At 43.0% G+C, this 26,767-nt stretch overlaps 3 protein-coding genes across 6 annotated transcripts in view; 1 reads left to right on the forward strand and 2 right to left on the reverse strand.

Annotated features, from left to right (window-relative positions):
• The window catches only part of LOC118001825 (WD repeat-containing protein 27-like), a 109,625-nt gene extending 102,781 nt beyond the window's left edge, over positions 1–6,844 (reverse strand). For 2 of the 3 annotated variants that reach the window (XR_004676851.1, XR_004676850.1), the window contains exon 1: positions 6,709–6,844. The gene's annotated coding sequence lies outside the window, so the exon portion shown is untranslated. Of the gene's footprint in view, positions 1–3,782; positions 3,911–6,708 lie in introns of all 3 variants that reach the window. The other variant, XM_034991970.1, reaches the window with a different exon arrangement.
• Positions 6,845–6,989: 145 nt separating this feature from the next.
• LOC118001826 (UPF0669 protein C6orf120 homolog) lies at positions 6,990–8,983 on the forward strand. Its single transcript, XM_034991971.1, has 2 exons — positions 6,990–7,065; positions 7,609–8,983. The coding sequence occupies exon 2, from the start codon at positions 7,648–7,650 to the stop codon at positions 8,200–8,202; it is 555 nt and encodes a 184-aa protein (XP_034847862.1). The 5' UTR covers positions 6,990–7,065; positions 7,609–7,647; the 3' UTR covers positions 8,203–8,983.
• Positions 8,984–9,067: 84 nt separating this feature from the next.
• LOC118001824 (PHD finger protein 10-like) lies at positions 9,068–26,584 on the reverse strand. Of its 2 annotated transcripts, none has more exons than XM_034991969.1 (12): positions 26,380–26,584; positions 24,249–24,355; positions 22,021–22,151; positions 21,308–21,385; positions 20,253–20,386; positions 20,006–20,155; positions 19,277–19,386; positions 17,687–17,840; positions 15,279–15,434; positions 10,755–10,863; positions 10,285–10,473; positions 9,068–9,232 (listed from the first exon to the last, which is right to left on the reverse strand). In XM_034991969.1, exons 2-12 carry the CDS (start codon positions 24,299–24,301, stop codon positions 9,147–9,149), a joined length of 1,350 nt encoding a protein of 449 aa, XP_034847860.1. In that variant the 5' UTR covers positions 24,302–24,355; positions 26,380–26,584; the 3' UTR covers positions 9,068–9,146. The 2 variants fall into 2 exon arrangements, with proteins under 2 accessions (XP_034847860.1, XP_034847859.1); XM_034991968.1 differs by having other exon boundaries at positions 21,308–21,391; positions 26,380–26,583.
• Between the last annotated feature and the right edge of the window lie 183 nt (positions 26,585–26,767).

A 26,767-nucleotide genomic window follows, 5' to 3' on the forward strand; every position in this document is an offset into this window, starting at 1 on the left:
AAAACAATTAAATTTCAGATGCCTTACAGGTTACAAAGTACTATTAACAATTTAAAAACAAAAACCAGAGAAAAATCTGCAAAAATAATGGAAAGAACTAACATCCTTAATATTTAGAGAGCTGTAACAAATATATGAGAGAAAGCTTAAAACCTCAATAGAAAAAAAATACAAACTACAGAGGAGCAATAAAAATGCACAATAAACATCATCCTCAACAGGGAAAAACTAAGAGCCTTTCTCCTAAGGTCAGGACTCTGACAGGAATGTCCACTCTCATTGGTTTTATCCAACACAGGACGGGACGCATAGCCACAGCAATCAGACAAGAGGAAGGAATAAAAGGCATCCAAACTGCTAAGAAAGAGGTGAAACTCTCACTCTTTGCAGATGACACGATACGGTATATAGAAAGCCCTAAAGACTCCACCAAAAAACTGCTAGAAATGACAAATGAATTCACTAAGGTTGCAAGATACAAAATCAATATACAGAAATCCATTGCATTCCTATCTACTAATAATGAAGCAGCCGGAAGAGAAATTAAGAAAACAATCCCATTTATAACTGCATCAAAAACAATAAAATATCTAGGAATAAACCTAACCAAAGAGGTAAAAGATCTGTACTCTAAAAACTATAAAACACTTATGAAAGAAACTGAAGATGACACAAAGAAATGGAAAACATTCCATGCTCATAGACTAGAAAAACAAATATTGTTAAAATGTCTATACTACCCAAAGCAATTCACACATTTAATGAAATCCCTATCAAAATACCAACAGCATTTTTCACAGGGCTAGAACAAATAATCCTAAAATTTGTATGGAACCAGAAAAGACCCCAAATAGCCAGAGGAATGTTGAAAAAGAAAAGCAAAGCTGGCGGCATCACAATTCCGGACTTCCAGCTCTATTACAAAGCTGTCACCATCAAGACAGTATGGTACTGGCACAAAATCAGACACATAGATCAGTGGAACAGAATAGAGAGCCCAGAAATGGACCCTCAACTCTATAGCCAACTAATCTTTGACAAAGCAGGATAGAGTATCCAATGGAAAAAAGACAGTCTCTCCAATAAATGGTGTTGGGAAAATTGGAGAGCCACATGCAGAAGAATGAAACTGGACCACAAGATAAACTCAAAATGGATGAAAGACCTAAATGTGAGACAGGAATCCATCAGAATCCTAGAGAACAGAGGCAGTAACCTCCGTGACCTCAGCCGCAGCAACTTCTTGCTAGACACGTCTTTAAAGGCAAGGGAAAGAAAAGCAAAAATGAACTATTGGGACTTCATCAAGATAAAACACATCTGCACAGCAAAGGAAACAGTCAACAAAACTAGGAGGCAACCCACAGAATGGGAGAGGATATTTGCAAATGACATTACAGATAAAGGGCTGGTATCCAAGATCTAGAAAGAACTTTTTTAACTCAACACCCCCAAAAATGAATAATCCAATTAAAAATGGGCAGAAGAGGGGCGACTGGGTGGCTCAGATGGTTAAGCGTCTGCCTTCAGCTTAGGTCATGATCTCCAGGTCCTAGGATCAAGCCCTACATTAGGCTCCCGGCTCAGTGGGGAGAATGCTTCTTCCTCTCACTCTCCTTCTCTCATTCATACATACATACATACATACATACATACATACATAAATAAATCCTGCCCTATGTTCCAATAATCACACTACTGGGTATGTACCCTAAAGAATACAAAAACACTAGTTCAAAGGGAAACATGCACCCCTATGTTTACAGCAGCATTATCAACAATAGCCAAATAATGGAAGCAGCCCAAGTGTCCATAGACTGATGAATGGATATAGAAGATGAGATATATACACACACTGGAATATTACTCAGCCATAAAAAAGAATGAAATCTTGCCATTTGCAACAATATGGATGGAGCTAGAGAGTATTATGCTAAGCGAAATATGTCAAAGAAAGACAAATACCATATGATCTCACTCAGGTGGAATTTAAGAAACAAAACAGATGAACAAAGGGGGAAAAAAGAGAGAGAAAGAGAGAGACAAACCAAGAAACAGACTTTTAACCACAGAGAACATACTACTGGTCACCAGAGGGGAGGTAGGTTGGGGGATGGGGGAAATAGGTGATGGGGATGAAGGAGTACCTGTATCATGATGAAAAAAAATAATAATAAAATGACTTTTAAAAAGAAAAAAATAAACAGGAGCAATAAATTCACAAAAGGATTAATACCAGTGCCCAACAAACATATAAAAAACAATTAGTAATCAAGAAAAGCAACATAAGACAAAAGAATATCATTTTTCATCTACCAGCTTGGCATTAACTAAATTATAAAATAAGAATATCATGTGCAGCTTTTTTCCGCTGGTAAGAGAATAAATGGGCATAAGCTTTGGCTATTTGGTAATGTATATCAAAGTATTTTAAAAAGTACCTATTCTTTGATTCATAAATTTTCGCCCTATAAACTTAAAACAAGCAAATCATTGCACATTTCTCAAAATGCATTTCTTCAAGGGTGTCCAAAATAGCACTGATTAGAATATAAAATGCAATGACAGTCCTTACATTCAGCGGAACCCAGTGTAGACATTGTGACAGTTTACTCTGCATATCAGTAAGAGCCTTTCCAGTGTAAATGAAAGAAAGCTCAGCCTGATGGGCCTGAAAGAAAGGGGTGTCTCTGGAGGGGCAGGCCTTTAACTGGAAGGTGTGTGCAGGGCTCCATGCAGCAGCCTGAGCCAGCCAGGCCTGGTCTCTCCATCTTTCAGCGGTGACTGTCTGGATCTTGGCTCTGGTTTCTCCTTTCTGTTGCCATTTGCTGGCCAGCAGCTCCCACCACCACTCTCTCATGTTCTGGTGCACTGGGAAGAGTGACCACCTCTTCCTATCAAACCCTGAACATTCTCTATGAGTTTGGGCCAGTGTGGGCCACTTCTCATCGTTGAATTTACCATGTGATCAGAAGGATAAAACTGTGCGGACAAGTCAGCCCCATGTGTCATGGAACTGTGACCCCTGGGGCCTGGCCAGGAGAGGGAAAAGAGTGGCCGCCGAAGGAAATCCAAGTATTATTGCCAGAAAAGGAATAGATACTGAGAAAAAAAAATCCATGTTTGTCTAAGTATATACTAGCATTTAGATGTTTGAGAAGGACAGAAACTTTAATAAAATTCATCCACAATAATACCATAATAAATATCCACAAATACAAAACTTATATTCTTCAAAAGACACCAATCAGTGAGTGAAAATGCAAGCCACAAAGTAGGAAAGATGAGCAACACATAAAGCTGACAAAGACATCCAGAACGTACAAAGAATTCATACAAATCTTAAGACAGACAAGCCAACAGGAAAATATGCAAAAGGCACTTCATGAAAGATCTCCAAATGGCCAATTAACTGGAGAAGATGCTTATCCTCATTATTTACCAGAGAATGACAAACTGAAATGAAAAGTGAAAACCATACACCCATCAGAATGGTTAAAATCAAAAATACTAAGAAAAGAACACTGAGTATGGATGAGCTTCCAAAACCTATGGGAGGAGTAATATAAGTTGGAACAACCACTCAGAAAAACAGACCTAGAGGCAATTCTCTGCTGAGCACACACGGAACCATGAACACATGAACCAAAAAACACGTAACACAGAACATTTATCAGAATGCTCAAAGCAGCACTATTCATGATTCTAAAATTGGAAACAGCCCAACTGTCCATGTACAGCAGCCTGGGGAAAGAAGGGTATATTCATAAGAGGATACATACAATAGTGTGTGCTCAGCATTGGTCTACCAGCAGGCACAGCTGGACTCAAACACCTTTGGGAAGGAGGCAGGGAGTGATGACTAGAGGTCCACAGCGCTCTGGGATGCTGACACCACGTGCTCTCAGACCTGTGGGGTGATCACCTGCATTTACTCAAGACCAATTCCCAACCCGGGTGGAGGTTTCACAGGCTTGCAGCCGGGCATTTTCATGCCATATACACTGCACGTGGGGTCCCACCTTCACTGTCTGGGCTCCATTACCCCATAGGGTGCTGGCTGCTGGGTTACAGGAATTGTTCTCTCTGAGATGCACCTGTTCCCAGGCCAGTCCTTGTTACTTGTCCCTAAGCAGCCTGAGGGGAATTTAGTTCCCTAAAGAGCTCCTTCTGGACCCACAATCAAGAAATGACTGAACTACAAGGTATGAATGCAATGTCCTGCTTAGATGATGCCAACAGCTGCCCATCTTTCTGAAGACAAAGACCAAACTCATGGCCCAGCCCAGCTGTTGGAGCTCATCCCACACCACATCCCCATCCCATGTGCCCAGCCCCATTCATTGTCCTCCTGTGACCCAGCTCATTCCTCAAATTTGCTCGTCCCTCAACAACACAGGTGTGAATTGTGCAGGTCCACTTACATACAGATTTTTTCAGCCAATACAGTACAGTGCTGTAAATGTATTTTCTTTATCATTTCTCTAACTGATCTTATTGTAAGAATACAGTACACAGTACATATAACATACAAAATATGTGTCAGTCAACTGTTTATGTAATGGGTAAGGTTTCTCCTCAACAGTAAGCTATCAGTAGTTAAGGTTTCAGGGAGTCAAACGTTACACACAGATTTTTCACTGTATGGGGGAAGGGGGCACACCAAACCCTCATGTTGTTCAAAGGTCAAGTGTATACAGACACACACACGCAACACATAAAAGTATATAACTGATTAACGTCTAGCTCTGGGAAAGGAAAAAATGTGTCTATTTTCTCACTATTGTATCCTGGGGAGGATACATGATAAGTATTCAATACATATCTGAATTGTTAAAGACAACAGGACCAAAATGCAGTCACTGTGCTAAACCCCACGTCAGCAGACCAAAACTTAATATCTACTCGAACTGCAGTCTCAATCCCCAGGAATGTAACATTTTACACTCAATTTGTAATTACCTGGTTAGCACCAGTGTGACAGTCTGGCCCACACACCCCTTCCATTCCCTGAGGAAGGCGACCTCGCCTAAAACAACACATTGTCTAACGATGTCATTCTCACACCCTTTCCAGCTTTAAAAGCCTTTCCTTCCCTACAGCTCAGCAGAGCTCCTTTCTCCTGCTGGACAAATAGCCAATTTGATCTTTAAATTTATTCAGTTGAGTTTTTGTGACTTAACAGATTTAGCAGCAGTGATGGGATATGAAGCGCTCTCTGGCAGCTTCAGGGACGAAGAGAAACACAGGCATGGTACCCTGCAAGCACCTTGAGTTCTCTTTGCCCCTGTTTCCGGGGGCCCTGGGTGAGTTCCTCTCGGTTCTGAGCTCAGCTCTCTTTGTGCTGAGCTCCTGCTCTCATTGGATTTCCACAGTTGCCCATTTGGTTGGAATCCCTCCCCGCATCCTCTCCCCACTCTGCCCAGATTCCACAGTGGGAACTGCTGGTGGTTTCTGGGTCCAACTTAAAAACTGGATTGGGTCCTAGATCAAACTGAGCCCAGTTTAAGCTGGGCTGGGTCCAGCACAAGGCCTCAGGTGAATCAAATGCGGTAGTAAGTAATGGCTTGTAGCTAATGGGAATCTTGGAAGCCAAAAAAGCTGGCAACACTGTGGGCACAGGTCAAGCACTGAAAGGCTGTTGGAGTGCTTGCCACCTCAAAAAGATGCTCACGAGAGGATAAGCTCATCACAGAAAATGGTAAGTGGGACCATAATTAAAGTATCCTTGATGGTTTACTTTGTAGCAAAAGAAAACATAAAATTCTCCACATGACCCAGACCAGGAGAAAGTCTTAATTCCAGCTACCCGGAGGCTAGAACTAGGATAAAATGAGCAAGGCTGGTAACAAAGGTGTGGGCAGTGGGAACGGCACCAAATCGGACAGTCATTTCTATTTGTTGAAGTCCTTTCCTAAATTATTAAATACTTTCAAAGGTAACACCACTCTTTACATTTAGCTGCTTTAATTAAAAAAAAAAAAGACTATGCCCCCTTCTGTTAGCCAGACTGAGGAAGGCCTGACTCCTGGCGTCACGTCCTCACCTCGGTACCCAACGTGTTAGGTGAGCACGAGACACCGACGACGGCAGGACGCTGTGGTTGTAAAAGCCATCGCCTTTTTCGGTCACCTAACACCGGCCCCGCTGTCTCCCGCCACCACGGCCTCTCCTTGCGCTCCAGGCCAGCACGCCTTCCCGGGGAAACAACGCGCGGTCGGCCCAGGTCGGCGGGGCAGGCCCAGGCGCGAGCAGACGCCCGGGCTGGTGCCATCTCCATCACCAGCCCAAAGACCCGCGCGTCTCGCCCCGGCGCCAGCCTTCCCCAGCCTCGCCAAACTCCTCCGCTCGAAGCCCGTCGCGTCTCTCCGACGCGCAGAGCGGGGGTCCGACTCAGCCCGCCGGTGCTGCAGCCACACCTGCTTGCCGCGGCCTCCCTCGGCTCCCCGGCCGCCCACGAGTCCCGCGGGACCCGGCGGAGTCCAGGCGCCCACCGCGGGCGCCGGGGCACCGCGGGCTCTCGGGGCCGGACTCCCCGGACCTCCGCCGCGGCACAAGAGCGGGCCTCAGTGGGCCTAAAACGCACAGTCTTTCTTCCAGGAGGGGCCCCTGCACACCAGGCCCCCCATTCACAAACACCCTGAATAGAAACACAAGTCCGTTCGGAAGCCTCCCCTAGGAGCCCTTCAAAAACCGCCGTGTTCTTACGAGGGCAGAAGGGGTAACCGGTGCGCTGACCAGAGTCGGGTCTCGGGCCGCCGGCCTCCCCCTGGGGCCCGCGGGGACCGGGCGCACAGCCCCCGAGGCGCACGTTCCGTCCCGGGGAGCTCCGAGAGCGCCGGGCCCGCGCCCCGCCCCCTGTCGCCCTGGTTGCGAGCCACCGCCCCTTAGCACCCACGGCCCTTTCGTCGTTTCCGCGAGAGGCCGAGGGCCTTCCGCTTCCGGGCTTCGCCCCACCTCCGGGTCGCGCCTCACTTCCGGCGCCGCCTCATTTCCGGCTGCTCTGGCGCGGCGGGCCGTCCCCGGCCCGGATGGTCCAGACGCGGCGCCCGGCGGGGAGCGGCGGTGAGTACGGTGCCAGGGCTCCCGATCCCTCGCTCCGGCAGGGCCGTCGCCCCCAGGGCCGCCTCTCCGCTCGGCCTCGCGCTCGGGCTGCCCGGGTCTCTCCGCCGCTGTCCCTTTCTTCCCGCCTCCCCCGCGCCCTCCCCGCCCCATCCCTGCTCCGCTCCGCCTCTCCCCTCCCCCTTCTCGCCCCGCGCCGCCCGCCGTCCTCCCCCTCCTCCCTGCACCGCTCCCCCCTTCCTCTCGCCCCTCCCCCTTCTCCCCCTGCACCGCCCGCGTCCTCCCCCTCCTCCCTGCACCGCCCCCCCTTCCTCTCGCCCCTCCCTCTTCTCACCCTGCACCGCCCCCCGTCCTCCTCCTCCCCCTCCCTGCACCGCTCCCCCCTCCCCTTCTCTCCTCCCCCTTCCCACCCGGCACCGCTCTCCCTCTCCTCCTCCTCCTCCTCCTCCTCCTCCTCCTCCTCCTCCGGGGGCCCGCGGGGACCCGCCCCCGAGCGGCGGCCTGGCGCTGCTGGCGCGCTGAGCATGCCCTCTGGTCCTCCTGCAGGACGTCCGCAGGGCAGCAGGGGAGCGGCGGGCGGCGGGCATGGCCGCCGCCTGGAGGCGCGCGCTGCTGGTCCTGCTGGCCTCGCACGTGGTGTCCGCGGCGAGCCCCTCGGACGAGGACGAAGTGCCCGAGGAGTGGCTCCTCCTGCACGTTGTGCAGGGCCAGATAGGAGCCGGGAATTACAGCTACTTGAGGTTGAATCACGAGGGCAAGATTGTTCTTAGGATGCAGAGCTTGAAGGGAGACGCGGACCTGTACGTGTCGGACAGCACCCTGCACCCGAGCTTCGACGACTACGAGCTCCAGTCCGTCACGTGCGGCCAGGACGTGGTGTCCATCCCCGCGCACTTCCAGCGCCCCGTGGGCATCGGCATCTACGGGCACCCGTCCCACCATGAGAGCGAGTTCGAGATGAAAGTGTACTTCGACCGCAGGATCGAGCAGTCCCCGTTTGCCGAGGTCGCGGTCTTCGATGGCAGGGACCCGGCGCACAGGCACGCCCACGCCCCCGAGGACGCGCCCCAGGAGGAGGAGTCCGTGCTCTGGACCATACTCATTAGTATTCTGAAGCTGGTCCTCGAAATCCTGTTCTGATTCACTGAACATGCTCTGGAACCTGGGAAGTTGATTGCAGTTCTCTCTGAATCCAGCTACCCTGGTCTGCTGGAAATTCTGGTTACTTCTAATTGGGGGGTGGAAAAATAAAGCCATACAGTTTTGTTACCTCATATACCCGAAAAGTAGGGAAAGCAGCAAGAACCATGTTTTTCTCCTCCAAATGTCAAAATTCCTGTAAAAGGAATACGCACAATAAAATGTTTAAACTCCAGTTTGATTAGCTTGTCAGGTGACTAAAAATATTGCAGTAACCCAGGTATATATAAAATAAATCGAAACAGAGCATCAGATTAAAAGGTTGGTAGCTAGAACTGTATTCTGGTTAGATTACCAATGCACTTACAACGTGTAGACTTTGAAGAGTTACTAAAAGCAAGTCTGAAATGTAATGATTTCTGGGGATTTGCGTGGGTATGGGGCAAAAGCCCCGTGCCTGTTCCCCAGGTCAAGCGGGCACCCGTCTCCAGACAGATTTCCTGGCAGCCTGGCAGACCCAGGTTCCGAATCTCATCAGGTCATTTGTTATTTATCACCTTGGGCTACCTATTTAAAATTCTTCTATCATTAAAATAACTGTTATGCTACCCACAATAGGCCAGAAACAATATAGACTAGGAAAATTTCATGCAGATACTAGTCACTTTCAGGTCAATGGAGAAATAGTTGAGTATTTCAATTAAACTGCCTAATATTTCCAACTGAATTTCTGGATAGAGCCAAAGTACTAAGAGATTAAAAGAAACTTTTGGAAAATGAACTGTTATTTCTCTACTTGTAATTGGTTTCAAGGGTAAAAGTGGCTTATAACAAATAAATCAACTTGCAGATTTTAAGCACATAGTTAATTTCAGAATCTTTTATTGGCATAAAATTGAGAATGTAAATAAGTTGGCACCAAATATTTCATTTAAATCCATATTTTATCCCTCTTTGCTGTTTTTCCCCCTTCTGCCCACTTTCCTGGGTGTTGGGGGGGCTCGCTGACAACAGTCACAAATCCAGCGACCTAGGAGAAAAATTGTTAGTTAATAATAGTACGAAATTTAATTCTTTAGGACTGAATTTTAAACCCATTTGGCTCTCCTTCCTTAGCTATCGCTAATGATACTTTTCTGTGGATTTGTGATGTGTAGGACACTAATGAGTTTCTTAAGGAGAAAAATGTAAACTTCCCTTCATCAGTGTAATCAATACCATATGAAATTCAGTACCAATGGGGGGTGGGGTGGGAGGAGCGATTCTATACAATGATACGGATTTTAAAAAATTATTACAGTCTTTTCTGAAACCTAAACACTATCCTACTTGCAGAGTTCAATACTGCAAACCTCATATAAAACCTGTTAGAGGGCTTGGCTTATTTTCCAGCCCTTTTCGCTGCTGCTCAGTGGCAGCTCCCAAGGCCTGGTGTACCAGACACAGCATTTAAAACTGATCAGTGATAAACTGTGCCATGTACTCCATCTGAATTAACTACAGAACTTCAAGTTGCCTGCTTCTTAATGATTCCCAGGAAACTTCGTTCTTGGCATATATTTTATAAAAGTATTATACAGTGTTAACTATGCAAATAAGTTCAGATTTACACAATTATGTGTAATATTTTAGTCCAAGTACTGTGATTTATTCTTCAACTCTGTGTTCATTCCAAAGTTACCTGGAATTGTCATGCTGCCTCATTTTATAGAAATCTGGTTTAATATTTATAAAGGCATAGCAGTCATTTTTGTTAAGTTTCTGAATAGATGATATAAAAATAAAATCAAGGCTTTGAAACAAATTGATGCTCTTGCTTTAGTTTTTCAGTAGGAAGACATGAGTTCACTCTACATTGAACTCTACTTCCAATACTTGGATGGGGCACTCTGACATCCCATTTGTCCTTTAGTTGGATTACCTAGGGATGAAAAGCAGGCGGATGTTATCTGGATAATCACAGCTTTGGTCACTTCTTATGAACAGAAGGATCCTTAAGGTGTTTATGCAGAGCCTTTAAAAAAAAGGCTAGGAGAGTCCCTCCACTCAAAGATCATGTTCCTCCTTTTTTTCAGTCTTTACCTGATGGAATAGCACCAAGGCCCACACAAAAAGTATGATAACCTCTGTCACACACATCACAGAACATCATTTCTTCTTCGTGGTGGGGTTGTCCACATATAATGCAAGTTTTACATTCCATACACTGCCATGGGTAGGTCTTAATCATAGAAACAAGCTCCATGGTCATATCCAGGCAAGAAGGATGGCCTAAACCAAAACCAGCATTAGTATTTCACAACAGAAGTTTGAACTTAATATGGCATAATAAAATGCTAGTTTGCTTGGAGTTCTCGAGAATGGCTACAGTGTTTAATCACCAAAGAAATGAAAATACAAGAAGTAGAGGAAAATACATGGGCTGCTTTTCTATGCCTCACACGTTACCCTATATATGAGGTGATTCTTTGATTCAGGTCTGACAACGAAAACGCCTCGTTTTTGAGGCAAATAGGGCGGTTAAAATGTTAAGAAGACACGTTAGTACTTACCACTGTTCTCACACTGGGAGCAGTGTATAAGTGATTCAGCCTTCCCTTTCTTGTTGGACTCCTTACCCTTCAGACAAATTCCACATAGAGCATTTGGAATGACCTTTGGCTGGAAGGGTAGAAGAGGGCTATAAATTCATGCCAGAAGAACTTACTATGGGTTCATAAGGAATTGTTACTGCCTTATCTTTACTTTTGGTAACTTGCTCATGAGGACCTTTTTGAAAGACCTCACTTGAGAAAGCCAGCTTTCAACATATGATGGCCTACTGACTAAAGCCTTAGATTTTGTTTAAAAATTCTGTCAACAGCGTGATCTCATGTCAGGATTAAGTGTAACATTCTACACTCCCTACGTGCACAGTAAGGTCTGTATAACGAACTGGAAGGGAAGACTACAATGTCAAATTGCACTATTAACTGGAAGAGAAAATCCAAGTACCGAATGACCATCACATGTCTAGTCAGGCTTACTGAAAAATGGAAGGCTCCGTGTTAAGCAGCTTATATACTGGTTTTGTTTAAAAACCGATTATTTTCCAAAGTTGTAAAAACAGATCTATAAAATCCAAGTTACAAGAATCAATATGTTTTAACATTTTTAATTGAAAGATGTCTCATCCATACATTGTCATGTGCATAAATGTTTCTGGAAACCAAGCTATTATTCCCTTTGCATATCTAATAATAAAAGAGCCTGTGCTTAGGGGAAAAGCATTCCATAAGAGATAGAAAACATAGAAGAGGAAAGTAAGTTTTCAGACGAGCAAAAAAAAAAAACATCACTTAAAAAATTATAGACACCCTCATATTCTTGAGTACCATTCATTTTTCAGATTAAAGCTTTGCTCAATCCAATGAAAGTATTTGGGCTTTAAAAAACACTTAGCAACACATGGAAAAGGACAAAGAAGAAAAGATTCACAGCACCTACGATTATCAGGGGAGGGAGAACATACAAACATCACAGCTTTGACCATAATAAGATGATGTTCATTCATGCTACTTGAATACGTAAGTAATGGTGGCAGAAAAAGAAGAGCAAGCATGGGCCAAGTAGGAGATGGGGCAGGGGCGTACGTGTATACATGACCTGCGGGGAGATTCTCTTCAGCAGGATTGTGGTATTTCTGTTTTATTCCAACCCAGCCAAATACATCCTCTATTTCCCTCTCCTAAGTTACTAACCCAAAGAGGAGCCTAAAGGAAACTCCCAACTTTGTATATAGCATTCCAGCTTTGAAATGTCTCACTGCCACCTTCAAAACCTGTTAGGCCTAAACAATTTGTTCTTAATTCTTTAAATTTTGTATGTCTTAAATTGTCTTTCTTTGCAAAAGATGACAGAGGCATTCAAAAATAATTTTTGGCTTATTTATTTAAAAAAAAAGTCAACCTTATACATAAATATAATAACAGTAACTCTAAACAATCACAAATGTCTCTACAAAATAATAAATACCATGGAAGTTAAAACATACATATAAAGCTTTACCGTTCACTATTCTACATCTCCTGTGTATCTGCATACCCTGCTCCCCCAACAAAAGGATAGTGTCAAGGCTCACACCGTGTGCATCTTGCAGTGCAGTTACCCTCCGTTGTTGCTGCTACGTTCTAAGCAGGAGGTTCTCACTGTGCTTCCTACACCTAAATACAAAAGAGCTAGAAGTGCACTTCTATGATCCGAGTTCTGATCCAGTGATGACCACATCTGTAACTGCTATAATATACAGCAGAAAGCTACCTCTCAATACACCAAATAAGAACTCTTGGTTACGGCACCTGCACTGAACGTAGAAGACTTATTTAATACTTGTAGTCGAAGTTAGATACTGGCATATACCAAGTATTCGAGTATCTTTCACTAAAGTCAGGGAAGTAACTACATAGTATTAAATTCTAAAAGAACTCCTCATAGGAAACCCTTTACAAAAGTCAAAAAGGAATCAAACACAAGGCTCGTCATTCACATTCTAGAGCAATTCAAGTTCTACAGCCATTAAAATATACATTAAACACCTATGATAAAAAAAGGGACACCAAGAAAATTCTAGGTTTACTTCTAAGCTTAAAATCATAATATTTTGTTAAGCCATTTAAAATGTTTCTTACCCAATAGTCTTCATCTTGATGAAAAGAGGGAGTGACGGGGTGGAGGAGAGAGAGAGAAAGAGAGAGAGACAGAGCTTTGTAGCATTTCCTATGGCAATTCTTTGTTCACTCAAGCACTCTGAGCTCTCTGAGAAGCCACCCTGCTCACACCCAGGACTGCCAGTTGGGAAACTAGTCTCTGAAGGAGACTCCTCTGATGGAGGAGGAAGGAACAGTGTGCAGAACTCCCACGAAGACTGATGGAACAGAACCCTATGTCTGACAGTCAGTTCTACTTCTAGTAAGTGCAACAACATCAAAGTTTCACTACTGATAAGAAAATTAAAATACTCATCCTAATGGTTCTCAGCATCTCAAATAAAAGGCTCACAATACACTGACTTTCCTGCTTGAGAAACAACCAAAGATAAGTGAGACTTTCACGGTAGCACTAATATAGTATAGATTTTAATTATAAACTTGTCACGTAGGCCTGAATCCTAACAATTATGCTTTAATTGCAGGTTAATGTAACCTAAACAATACTGTCCTACAAATTAAGGGCAAGCACTAGTGAATCTTATTAAGCAAGACATCAGATACGTCATCACTTTTCTTAACTCCAACATATTTATATCTATGACCTTCAGCTTGAAGTACCCTAATATTTAGGCACATCTTGGCTTATTAATATTTTTCATACAGAGGTTACTTTTAATAAACATGTTCACATTAATGTATTAAGTCTAGATACCGGTTGTTCCAAACTTTGAAATACCTGAAACATTTTTAGGTACTAAAAATGTTCACAGAAATTATAAAATGTGTACTTTGCATATTACGCTCCCTTGAGTAATACCAATTCAGGTCAATCTATAGGATTTCCTCTAGATTAGATCAACGATACTGTGGAATAATTCATTTTCGGCCTCTATTAAAACATCTGCGTCACCGTCCGCTCCTCTGAACCCACGACGAATGCAGGCTTATTAGGAAAGGTCTCCTTAATGCTGACACTGTGCTCTGAACGGCGACTCCCCCCGGAGGCAGCACACTTGGCACCACACCCCGGCTAGCTGTCCGAGGCTTAGTCTTTGGACTTCATCTGCTTTCAGTTATTAAGCGTTAATTTAGACCTTGAGTTTAAAAAACCAGGTAAGCTATCTGTAAAAACAAGTACGAAAAACACACAGCTGCAGCCTGTTGAAGCCAACCCCTGCCAAACGAAGCCGAAGACCTGCTTGCCATAGGCTGAAGAAACACGGATTTTTAAACTGATTATGTAATGGCGTTTTCAGAGTAAATCGGATTAAATTAAACACTAATTTGTTAAGTTGCTTTGTTTACTTCAGGAAAAGAAAGGTAAGCAGATTGCTAGAAGGGTCCGGCTGAGGAAGGGAAGCTGGCTGGCAGCCCGCGTGCACCTGTTCCTCTAGATCGTCCACTGTGACCACAGTCCTGACCCACAACAAGATGCTTTTAACAATTCCATTCAGCAAAACTGCTCCATCACCTTACTCTAAAACGTTCCTTCAAAACACCTTCATAACCACAGTTAAAGGCATATTCAGATATACTCCAGACCAGATGAATGGTCTATTTTACTATCACCATCCAGAACATAAAACGATGCGGCTGATTTCACCCCCTCCAGGACATTCCTAAACCCCCATCTCACCTAGCCCTCGGAAGGGGAGGACGATAACAATAATATTGCTGATAACATACTACCTTACTCTGAGAAGAGCCAGACCAGAAGTTCACAAGTGTGTATATATATATATATATATATATATATATATATATATATAAAACCCAGATTACATCACTAAATAATGCTTAAATCCTGGTCATAGAGTCATAGAGGCTATTTGCCAAGGTTAAGCTAAAAATCACATAATGTAAATAACAGGTTTTACTATTTTCTATCACAGAGTTAGCTGAATTCGGCCAATGGATCGAATAATCTTTAGATTAAACCCAGATCTTTCTCCAGGAGAGGCAGCTTATTCTAAGAGTCTATCCACCCATCCTTTACAGCTTAGCATGTTCAGCTATACTAAATACTAGGATATTGTAAATATCAGATAATTAGGATCTTTACTCCAAAGAAACAAAATATAAAGTTCTGCCTATGAAATGAATTTTTAAAAACCCATACTTGCCTGGTTATTGTTTAAAAAACAAAAAAAGATTTTCTTATAAATTGTACATCTACAGAAAACAGGAGCTGAACCATAGGCAAGAGTGACAGAAAAGCCACCAGGAAAATAAAGCAAAAAAGAAGGAAGCTGACAGAGGGCACACACCACAGAACAGCTAGTGAAGTGCAGCAGGCAGAGCTCCACAACTTTGAAAGTCAAAGTTAAACTATCTCGGGGAGAGAGGCTGGTCAGGAAGGAAGCGGAGTCAGGGGCTTTTTTCTTCTACCTTGTACCCAGGGACTGACTTGGACAGTACAGAACGTTTGGAAGCATCTTTTCTTGGAGTAGCAGCTTTGTCCTTGGATCTCTGTCTTCCCTGGAAAGGCTCCTCCTGGCTGTCAGGAAGGCCTTCCCCTTCAGACACGTTGCCGGAGGAGCTGTCCTGGAGGTCAAAAGCACAAACAAAGATCCCTTGGAATTCACACAGACTTGAGTGTGATTTGTAAAAAGTTTTAAAGTTCCATCAATGTAAAAATAAAAACATAACTGTAAATATAAGAAAACTTTTTCCAGTGCCGACTAAAAGAAGTCATGTTAAAAATCACCTACCTGTGCTATAAATACATGAAATCATAGAGCTAATTCCATTTACACCAGCTAGTACCTTAATCCACCGTTCTCTGACGTAACACGACCAGAACTGTCTGCTTCGGTGCTTCGACACCATTGTGCCGCGTCACGGGGGGCATTGTTTGTTTCAGACAAAAAACTGCTCAAAAAATAAACTGTCTTAAATAAGGGTGGGTATTTTTTACTGAGTAATAAATGTCATTAGAGTTCTTCAAGCACTCACTTGTATTCCATGCAAGCACCAGTATCGCTGAGCCTTTACGACAGTATCTGACATATTTTAGATGTTCAAAGTTTAGGAGGTCGATATCTGAATATTTAATTCTTCATTTTTTTATTTAAAATTTTCTAATTAAAATAAAAATGCTATGTTCATATAAATTATGAAAATTAATAACTGAAAAAATTAGGTTATCCATAACTACTTTGATAAACATTCTGAGACAACTACTGGGAACATAAATGCATCTCCTTTTAATTTTTTCCAGGTGTGTGTCTGCATATAAATACCCAGAGTCACACATTCACACATTCATACACACACCTATCTACACATACCCCTCATTTTTTTAGAACACAAAACGGGTGGGGCACCTGGGTGATTCAGTCAGTTAAGTGATCGACTCCTGGTTTCCGCTGAGGTCATGATCTCAGGGTCGTGAGATCGAGCCCCGCATCGGGCTCCAGGCTCAGTGCAGAGTCTAAGATTCTCTCTCCCTCTCCGTCTGCCCCTCCCCGACTCCTCTAAAATAAATAAATCTTAAACATGATCTTAAAAACACACACACACACACAACTGGATTACACTGTGTATGCATGTGTTTTTCAATTGTTTTAAGTATTATGTGCATTTTATCACATCATTTAATATTCTTTGAATTTCATTTCTGTCATGTAAATGTAATATATCACTTACTGTGAACATTAAAATTATTCCTAATTTCCATTATAAAAAAAATTCAGTTAACACTCCAATGGCCACTTTTTGTCCTAATTATTGTCCTTCAGGTAAATTCTAATATATTTGCTAGGTCAAATTCTGTGGAAGTCAAAAATCTTGGTTTTACTGTTAAATACTCTCCTGAAATGTTGGATTAATTTGTACTGACAAGCAGAGTGAGGGAAAGTCAACACACCCTGTTCACACCACCGCAACCCTTTCGCCAGTAAGACAGGAGAAAAGTGGTACCATCCTTTAATACTTGAATAGCATCTTAGCTTATGTAACATGTATCATTAAATGTTTTAGAAGGTGCTGGTGACAAAAGATTTACTGCACATCGAATGGTAGCACATTCTCAGGTTCAGTCTGGCTGCTCAGTGCACCACGCTAAATCAGATCAGAATCCTCTGACATCGTGGTTTTGTTCTCCTTCACTTCCACCAAGCACACCAACACTCCCCAGTCATGCAACTGCATTTTGCTTTAAAAAAAAAAAAAAAAAAAAAGTCATACAAGAAAACCTACCTAATAGCACAACATACCAGTCACCTTCACATTTTCCTATAGGAAATCTAAATTATTAATTAAGCAATAGGATGGGCCCCTGGGTGGCTCAGTCAGTGAAGCATCTGCCTTTGGCTCAGATCTCAAGGTCCTGGGATCAAGCCCTGTGTGGGGAATCCCTGCTCAGTGAGGACCCTGCTTCTCCCTCTCCTCCCCGCTTGTGCTCTCTGTTGCTATATCTGTCTCTCTCAAATAAATAAGTAAAATATTAAAAAAAAAAAAAAAAATTAAGCAATAGGAACACAAGTTAATGTGCTCCCAAAACCAAGACAGTTCAATATAGGATTGTAAACTCACGTCCGGTGCCCTTTCCTAACCTGCCTGTGATAACTTTAAAGGCAACTTTAAAAATAAAACTTACCAAAGGCCATCCACAGCCTGTCTACACCAATGCACACAATAAATAATATTCTTGATGAAAGCATTCAGGAAATTATGTGCAACTGTCCTTTTTCAAAAAGAGGATGGTGATACAAGTTCAATTCAACATCTGGGAAAGCAATTAGCAAAAACTCAAAGGGAAGGAGACACCTCCTAGTAAAGATCAATGTTCCTACCGAAGTGCCTTTATGTTTCCGTTTCTCATCGCCTTGACCATCCTCGGCATCATCTGAATCGCCATCGCTGTCTAGGGCCGGGAGCTCAGGATCCAGAGGGGGCTCATAAAGTGCGGTGTTTAACGGCAGATACCGCAGCTCATCTGGTGAGTACCTGAGGTTCAGAGAGATGACTGTCAGTTGTCTTTTGATTAATATGAATGATCTAATCCATGAGCTTCAAACATAGCCTTAATCTTCTCAATTAACCCCAAGTACTTTGGAAAATGATTACAGATGTAACAAGTAAGTTTTCATTTTGTATCAAGTAAGGAAAAGTAATAAATAAAAAGCCTAAACATTTTTTGCACCAGGCTATGAGTTTAATATACACATTTGATTCTTATTATCAAAAGATTTGTCTCTCTCCTTCATCTTCAACCCAAAAAGAGGAAAAAAAAAAAGTCAGCAGACTAAAGTGGAATTGTGGCAATTAAGGACTGTGCACAAAACCCACGCCCCCTGAGTGCCCCACCCCTCACTCCCTAAGTTATCACTGCTTCTGGGTCCACTGCTGCTTCACATGCACAATAAGTATGATGATACGTCCACCTCACAGACGGATGTGAGGATTTTATCAATTGACACTTGCAATGCACGGCAGCACGTGGTCCATGACATTGTTTAAGAAACCAAATCAATCATCTATTGTGTCTGAAATGAGAGATCAGCAGCCCCTGACCCTGAATCAGATGGCATCCACACCACAGGACACTGGCCATTCCCAGCCACAGGCCAGCCCTCTCCCATGTCACACCCTGTCCACACCCTGAAACCTGAGTTTGGGAGTGGGCACTGGATCTGCATCTCCCTCAACTAAGACAGCAAAAAGCAAAGGGATTGGTACCCTGGCATGTCACTTTTAATAATTTGCTGACCCAAAAGTGAAATTAAAATCTGCTAACCCATGATTTAAATTTGGCTTTCAAATAGTAGGATCCTATAGTCTATTTTAAATACTATTCCTTAAAGAACAGTCTCTTTCCTCAAGAACATAAGGTTTAAGGCTGAAGTAAAAGCTGAGATTTTCAAATAAAATGACCCTGTTAGCCTGGTTTTCAGTTACATCCCGGCTGGGACTCAGAGGTAAGCAGCCCTCTTGCCACCCTGCGTGGAAGCAGCAGCCAGGCCGGCGGTGTGGCTGGAACAAGCAGGTGGCCGTGGCCGCCCGGCAGCCTCTCTGCTCCTTCCTTCATCTCCTCTGCGGAATAAGTCCGTGCTTCCCGAGGGAGCAGGTCTGGGTTGTGCCCGGGAGTCTGCATTCCCAATAAGCTTTCAAGTGACACACGTAGAGATTGAGGCCTGGGGTGCTTTAGAACCTCTGACGCCTACCCACAGAAACACAAGCAGGGGGGTGGGGAGACAGGCAGCCTGGGCCTTGTCAGCAGACAGCAGACGTTCAAGCACTGCCTGAAGGGGGTTGTTCTGTGTGCAGAGCCGCAGAAGTCAGAGAGGATACGGACACATGCCAAACTCTTTGGAGGCAAGTATGCCAGACTCTCAAGTCCCTCAGCAATACCCAATAGTAATGGTCATAAAACCAATGAATACCTTTTGTAATATTCCTGGAACTGTCCGGGGATGAGGGCCACTGGGTAAGAACTGACCTTGGTTCGCTCTGTCGGTAACACTCTGTACTTCCCTTGAGGCACCTGGATAACCTGGGTTAACATGAAGAGAAATACAAAACTGATTCCACGCTAGGAATCAAGGTTTTAGGATTTGTTCTCCACTGTGCTCCTCCCCGCCAAAGGCTAGAAACACAGGAGACATTAGGAACTAGAACCCGAGGGGACAGGAGGGTGTTTCTGGCTGTACATGGGGACTGTGTCTGGCTCTTTGCCACAGCCATCAGTGCTGAGGGAAACGTAGCGTGCTTCTGCCCACCGCTGACGAGCAAGGGGACCTGGGCAACACATACGGCATCCTCATCTATGAAATGAGAAGAATACTAGCTTCAACCTCATATGGCAACTGTGAGTATCAAGTGAATTAAGATGGAAATTTCTTAAAACAACCCTTGGGACAAGCAAAAGTCAACTACAGAGCAAAAGACACCTCCCTCACTCACACACACACACACACACACACACAGAAGTGAGCTGAGTATTACTGGCATATCGTTAAAAATTATATCTTAAGTCCTGGGGCAGAAAAGGACACACTGCCAGCAGAAAAAAAAAAAAAAAAAAACAACGGCTAAATAAAGGAGGCGCTGAGCACTCTACCCTAACAAGCACAAAGTGAGGTTCAGGAACTAATAAAGTTAAGCAGCCCTACGTGTGTCTGCAAGTCAAAATAAGCTCTTCTTTCTTCCATACGTTCCCGGTTTAAGTTGCTGTTAAATTCAGCTGCTTTTTTGGCAGCTTTCTTAATGTACTCAGGCACTTTGCTGGCTTCAACCTTCTGAGTATTCTGTTGTTGCATTTGCTGAAATAAAAATATTATAGTTGGAAGTCACATACAACTTTACAAAATGTCATTCTCCCCAAACCAAATAAGAGATGCCAATCACCTCAATACTTACAGAATACTCTTTATAATGATCTGTAATTCGCTGACGTTCTTTTTCTTGTAAAATAACAGAATATTCAGCATGTTTGGCTGGATATTCTTTTATCATTAAATCAATCACTTCATCACTGCGCAATGCTGTTAAACCTATTTTAGACCAAAAAAATAGTTAAAAAAAAAAGCTCTTTTAAGGCTAAGTGAACAAAACTACTTTTCAAAATTTGCTTTTCCTTTACTCTACATTTAAAATTTTCCAGTAGTCAAGGGAGAATACTGTAATATATTTGAAAATAATAAAAAACAATATTCATAATATAAAGTCAAACAATTTTTTAAAAAAAGCTCATCAAAGTTGCAAAGGAAAACAAATCAATTTTTGAACCACATTTTTTTTTAAGATTCAATGTACTATAAACATTTTTCCCTTTACTAAAAACAATGGCTAAATAATGATGCATACTAACTTAGGCCATTGAGGATTAAGGATTATCCTTAATCTAATATCCTCAACTAAGGAAAGATACTAGACAAAAACAAGAGTTTTTCAATATATTGCAGTACTTAGTCTTCAAATTCAATACACTAGAAATATTACAAAGAGTCCATTTAAATTCCAAGAGAAGCATCAGCACGCACATACAAGTCACACAGGCAATTTTCAAAACTCAGAGCATCCGATCATATCAACTGTTGTGATGAACACCCATGGTTTTATGTTAAAAAGTGCCACGGCGCATTGTTTAATTGAAGAAAAACTGGAAACAAAGCATGGAGATAAGGCTACAGAACTAAAAACAGAGCAAAATGTGCCTTATAAGAGATAAAGACAATACTTTTTAAAACTACTATACAAATTTGGCACACCACACACACGGACACTTCTGTGAAATATTGTTATGTCATTCTCCTTTATCTTTTAACAAAAACCAAAAATAAACAATTTAGCATTTAAATAATTCAATCTATCTCATTAATTTTGTAAAATACTTAGGAAAAAGGACAAATACCCATCCAATATCACCTCATAAACATCTAGCTTTCAGAATTCCCATTCAAAGCCTCTGTTACCTAGAGTGCACTGCGTCTCTGTGATGACATTCAGCTCCCGCAGGTAGAGTTTCTCCTTATGGGACAAATCTCGTCGCTCTAAATCTCCAAAAAAAAGAACAAAAGACTATTAAAAATAGTCTTTTACATTTATAACATTATGCATTTGTAAAACTTTTAAAAACTTAAAAACCTTCTTAAGATTTTTTTAAAAAGTTAAATTCTTCATGGACTTAAAAAAGTACTATGTGTTATATATTCCAAAGATTACTAAAGAGACCACACAAATAATCTTACAAATTCAAGGAATAAAAGCTAAATTAAAGTTGAAAACAGAATAACCCAAAGCAAGAATAGTAACTTAGTTGCACAGACAGCTTTTCTCAAATGGAGACACAGCCCCATGCAGCTGCCTCCCTCGCTCAGGCCAGCAAGCAATGGGAAAGAATCAAACTCCTGCTGCTTTTGGCCATAACATGACTTTTTCTAAGACTTTCCCCAGGAAATTCACCTTCCACATTCTGCTTTTAAGTCCATTTATAAGGCATAAGAGCAAACGGAGAGTGGAGAGAAACGTTGGGTGACAGCAGAAAGGAAAATCAGCCGGCAGAAGAATATACAGTACATTACAAATATTCCATACTCAAATATTCAGAAGTTGATAACCTATCAAAAAGAATTACTATTTAGTTAAAAGTTAGATTTAATCTGTTACATAAACTAAGACTTAATACCTGGATATTTCCGTTTAAAGGAGGTCACACCCAAATATTCACTGACTTGTTCTTGAAGCATATAGTATTCTCCTGTTTCATCAGGTGGCCATTTGTACTCTATCAAATTTTCTGCTGGATAGTAGCTAAAGCTAAGCACAGAAATATGTATTATGCCTTAAATGTGGCTTTTATTAAGCTTTAATCATTTTTAAGGATTTATTTTTGAGGAGTTTCATTTTTAGGAATTTGGAGAACTACTTTAATTATTTAAATTCTCATTCAGTCTTCTGACTCTGCCATACATACAAGTTCCTACCGTCTTGTGCGTCCAAGAACATCACAAACAGGCAGAGGGAAAGGAAGCAAGCGTGTGATACCAAACAGAACAGGACACTGGAACACACCCCAAAGAACCGAGACTCACAACTGTCAGCAATAAAGGAATTCTGTAGTGTTAAGAGATCTATAAGGCCAAAACAAAACGGTGGTGATATTCTTTCTGAATTCCCTCTCTTGAGCTTCACACCCATACTGCTATTTCATCCGCCCAAAGTACAAAGTCACCAACTCGTTTCCCACCTGCTGTTCAGTGAGTCAAACAGCTAAGAAAGCAGAACTCCAAAAACGTGTTTCTCAAAGAGCTGAACTATAAACCATAACTGTTTGTTCTCATAGACTCCACAGGCCAGAAGCACAGAACAGACCTGGTTTGATGGTTCCAGTGTACCGTGGACCAATCCCAATCCTGAAGAGCAAACGACAGATCTCTGGGCCTGGCCAACTCAACCTCTAAAAGTCATCACTGGACAATAGAGGCAAGAACGTGACACTATTTTATGCATCCAATTAAAAGTAACAAACAAAAAGTAGTTTTCTCAAAAATAGTGCTGGGAAATTAGATATCCAAATGCAAAAGTATGAAATTGGACCCTTACCTCCTATCACATTCAAAAATAGATCAACAACCTCAGTACAAAAACCAAACCAGAAAACTCTTAGAAAAAAACACAGGAGTAACTCTTCCTGATCTCAGATTTGGCATTGGGTTCTAGACGACACCAAAAGCATGAGCAACAAAAGAAAAATAGGTAATTTCAACTTCAGCAAAATTAAAAATTTTGTGCATTTTAGGACTGTTCAACAGAGTGAAAAGGCAACCCACAGAATAGGAAGAAAGAACTGCAGATCCTGTATCTGATAAGGGATCAATATCCAGAATGCATAAAAAACTCCACTACTCAACAACAACAAAACAAACAACCCAATTTAAAAATGGCAAAAACACCTGAATAGACATTTCCCCCAAAGATTCACAAATAAGCACTGACAGGATGGTCAACATCACTGGTCACTACGGAAATTCAAATGGAACCGAGAGTGAGATGCCACCTCACATCTCTTAGGATGGTTCTTATCAGAACAACCGGGACATAACCAATGGCAAAGGAAACTGCACTGCTGGTAGGAACAGAAAATGATGTGTCCGCTGGGGAAAGCAGTTTGGTAGGTCCTCAAAGTGCTAAACACAGAACTACTCTACGATCCAGCTGCTCCTCTCCAAGGGATACGCCCAAAGGGACTGAAAACAGGGACTGAACACATATTTACACACCAACGTTCACCGCAGCACTGTTCACAACAGCCCAAAGTGGGAAACAACCCTAGTGTCCGTCATGGGTGAAAGGACCAACAAGAGGTGGTCTATCCACGCAACGGAGCTCAGTTAGCCCTAAAGAGAAAGGAAATTCGGACACATGCTACAACATGGATGAACTTCCAAGAAGCCAGACATAAAAGGACAAATACTGTATGATTCCATCTACACGAGGTGCACTGGACAAGCAAATCCAAAATGTCAGCAAGGGGATGGTGGCTGCCAGGGGCTGGGGAAAGAGAGAAGCGGCAACTGTTACTGCTTCCTGGCTAGGACGTTTCAGTGCAGGGGTGAAGCAACAGAGAAGGGTGCAGGTGGCAGCTGAAGGACACTGGACAAAACTGTGCCACTGAGTGACACACCAAACATCACTACAATGGTGAATTTTATATGTGTATTTTATCCAATAAAAACATGTTTTAGTTGCACTGAGTAACAAAAGCAATGTTGGTGTCCTATGTAAAACATGACAAAAATATTCTACAATATCTAGTAACTGCCTTTGCCAGTGCAGGGGCCGGGGAGGAGGGAGGTATCGCAGAGGAGAGAAACATACCACAAAAACTACTATTAAGCAATGAAATGACAGTACCCAAGATCTTGACTTGAAGTCTCACAACTCCTAGAGCTATCTCCTGAGCCCATTCGCCTCCTTTTGGATGGTTGGGTCCCATCATTTGAATTATCTTCATTATCATCCTATACATTTAAAAAATTCGAAAAATAAGAAGAGAAACAATAAAAAAATAAGGAAAGAATGATTATGTATCTTCCCAGACTTGCTAAAAGGCTCCACTTAAAGGCTTTTTAAGGACAATTGATTATACAATGTTAACTTTCTATTATAATTAACAGGTATTTGGTTTTGGCATGGCAAGAATTTGGTATGGCAAGACCTGGAAGAAAACTAAAAAAAAAAGTGATCTTCAGTACAATCAAAATAAGAAAATTTTTAATTAACCTGTAAATCTAAATCTACTTTTGCTTTTTTACCGACTGCAGTTAAAATGCCCTGTGCATTAAAAACACATAAAATTGCTGCAACACTCTAAAATTAAAGCAAACCCTCCTACCTCAGCTAGGGAAAAAAATGTATGGATCATTTAGTGTTTAACTCAACTCATAGCTGGTTGACAGAACTATTCTAATGGGCTCTTATATACTTCTATTTCCGTGAAAAAAGGGCATACAAGGACTAAACACACATTACCAATCCTGTTAATTTTTTTCTTACATTGCAAAAATTTAACGAGAATATTCCCTAATAAGAGTTATCAATCTATACAGCAACACACACACATCTCCACCAAAAGAGGAGAGGCTTAAGCATTTTTAGGTGACATTATCTGTGATGAGACAGTAATATCAAGACTCTAAGTTGGACCATTCCATTCAGAACATGAATGAGGCATCAGATGTTAGGAAATGGATTTATTCACATATTAGCTAAGGCTTAATGACTATAAGACTTACAAAAAATAACTTTTAAAAAAATCAAGGACATGTAGCTTTGTAAGATGAATACAATTTTGTTAAATACCATGGTGCTCTTGCTACATATTAAAAAGAATGCAATCCTGTGGAAGAATACAAAGAGGTAATAAGTTATATTGGTCATGCGTGCCAAAACTGGACTTAGATCTTACTGGGCACTGTCCTCCACTAGCTGAGGGAAGCTGTGGGAGCCTCTCCTTATCTGTAAAATTGAGATGATAGTACCGCCTGGATGGTGTGGCTGATGCAAGGATTAAACGAGCTAAATACATGGGAAGCACTTAGAGCAAGGCCTAGCAAATAATTAAGGGCCCTACAAAAGTTAATACAACTGTGACGATAATCAGAAAGTCTCAAATGGCTCCAGCTACTAGGAATTTACTCAGATTCTTTCCCAAACAGTAAAATATATGGCATTTTGTCCTTTTTTAGTTCCTGTATAATATAATCATTCAATTAAAGAACTCTGTATATTCCTCTTAAGAAAGGCAACCAGGTATGAGATGGAGAAGAATAAATGTATTCTCCAAACATTTACATTTAACAGTAAGACTCACAATTGAGACATTTCATATTCAGTATTTCAGGAACAACTCCCTTTAAGCAAATTCACGTATTTTATTTTTTTGTTTTACTTGCGACTGAGCATGTTAAGGAGTTTTACGTCGATTTAAGTATATTTCCCTTGGCTAAAAAGTGGAAACACTGGGCGCCTGGGTGGCTCAGTCGGTTGGGCGACTGCCTTCGGCTCAGGTCACGATCCTGGAGTCCCGGGATCGAGCCCCGCATCGGGCTCCCGGCTCGGCGGGGAGCCTGCTTCTCCCTCTGACCCTCTCCCCTCTCGTGCTGTTTCTCTCTCTCTCTCTCTCTCTCAAATAAATTTAAAAAAAAAAAAGCTGAAACACTCCAAAGAGGTGAAACATGCAAAGTCCTCCAGAAAAGCGGAAACCGGAGTTTCACAGGCAGTGCTCGGCACGTGCCATCAGCAGTGCTCGGCAGGGCACCGGGAGCACGAGGGAGCCCGCGCCTGCGGCCCCTTCCACGCACAGGTGCGCGGCGGAGCGGGGAGCGTTAGGGACCGCCCGCAGTCCGCGCCGCAGGGGCGCGCCCCCCGCGGCCGCTTCCCCCGCGCCCCACCTTCCGCCCCAAGCCCCCGGCCGCGCACCCGCGCGGCGCCGCGCAGCTGGCGGCCCTCCAGTCGCCTCCGGCTGAACACGCGGTCCCCTTACCTCCGGGAAACCGCACCGACTACAACATTTCAACTCACAAAGAGAGTTTCGCAGTAAAACCTGCGGGGCCGCGTGCTGGTCTAGTTACCAAACTAAGTTCACGCACTAGCTCGTGCGCCAGCTGTCTGGTAGGAGCCGGTCACGCCGGCCACCGCGGAGCCTCCGGAGCCGGTTTCCCGGCTCGCGGCCGGGACGCCGCAGCCCGGGAGCCGCTTCCGCCAGGCGCGCTCCGAACCCCGGCGACGCGCGCTCCGCCCCGCACCCCGCGGGGCCGAGCCGCCCCGCCGCCTCAGGGGCCGGGCCGCGGCGGCCGAGCGGGCTGCGGCCTCCGGCTCGGCCCGGCCCCGTCCCGCCCCGCCCCACCGCGCGCCGCGCCTCACCTTCGGGG

This window comes from Mirounga leonina, unplaced genomic scaffold, assembly GCF_011800145.1.
Source record: "Mirounga leonina isolate KUSES-001 unplaced genomic scaffold, KU_Mleo_1.0 Mir_54, whole genome shotgun sequence".
NCBI classification, from domain to species: Eukaryota; Metazoa; Chordata; class Mammalia; order Carnivora; family Phocidae; genus Mirounga; species Mirounga leonina.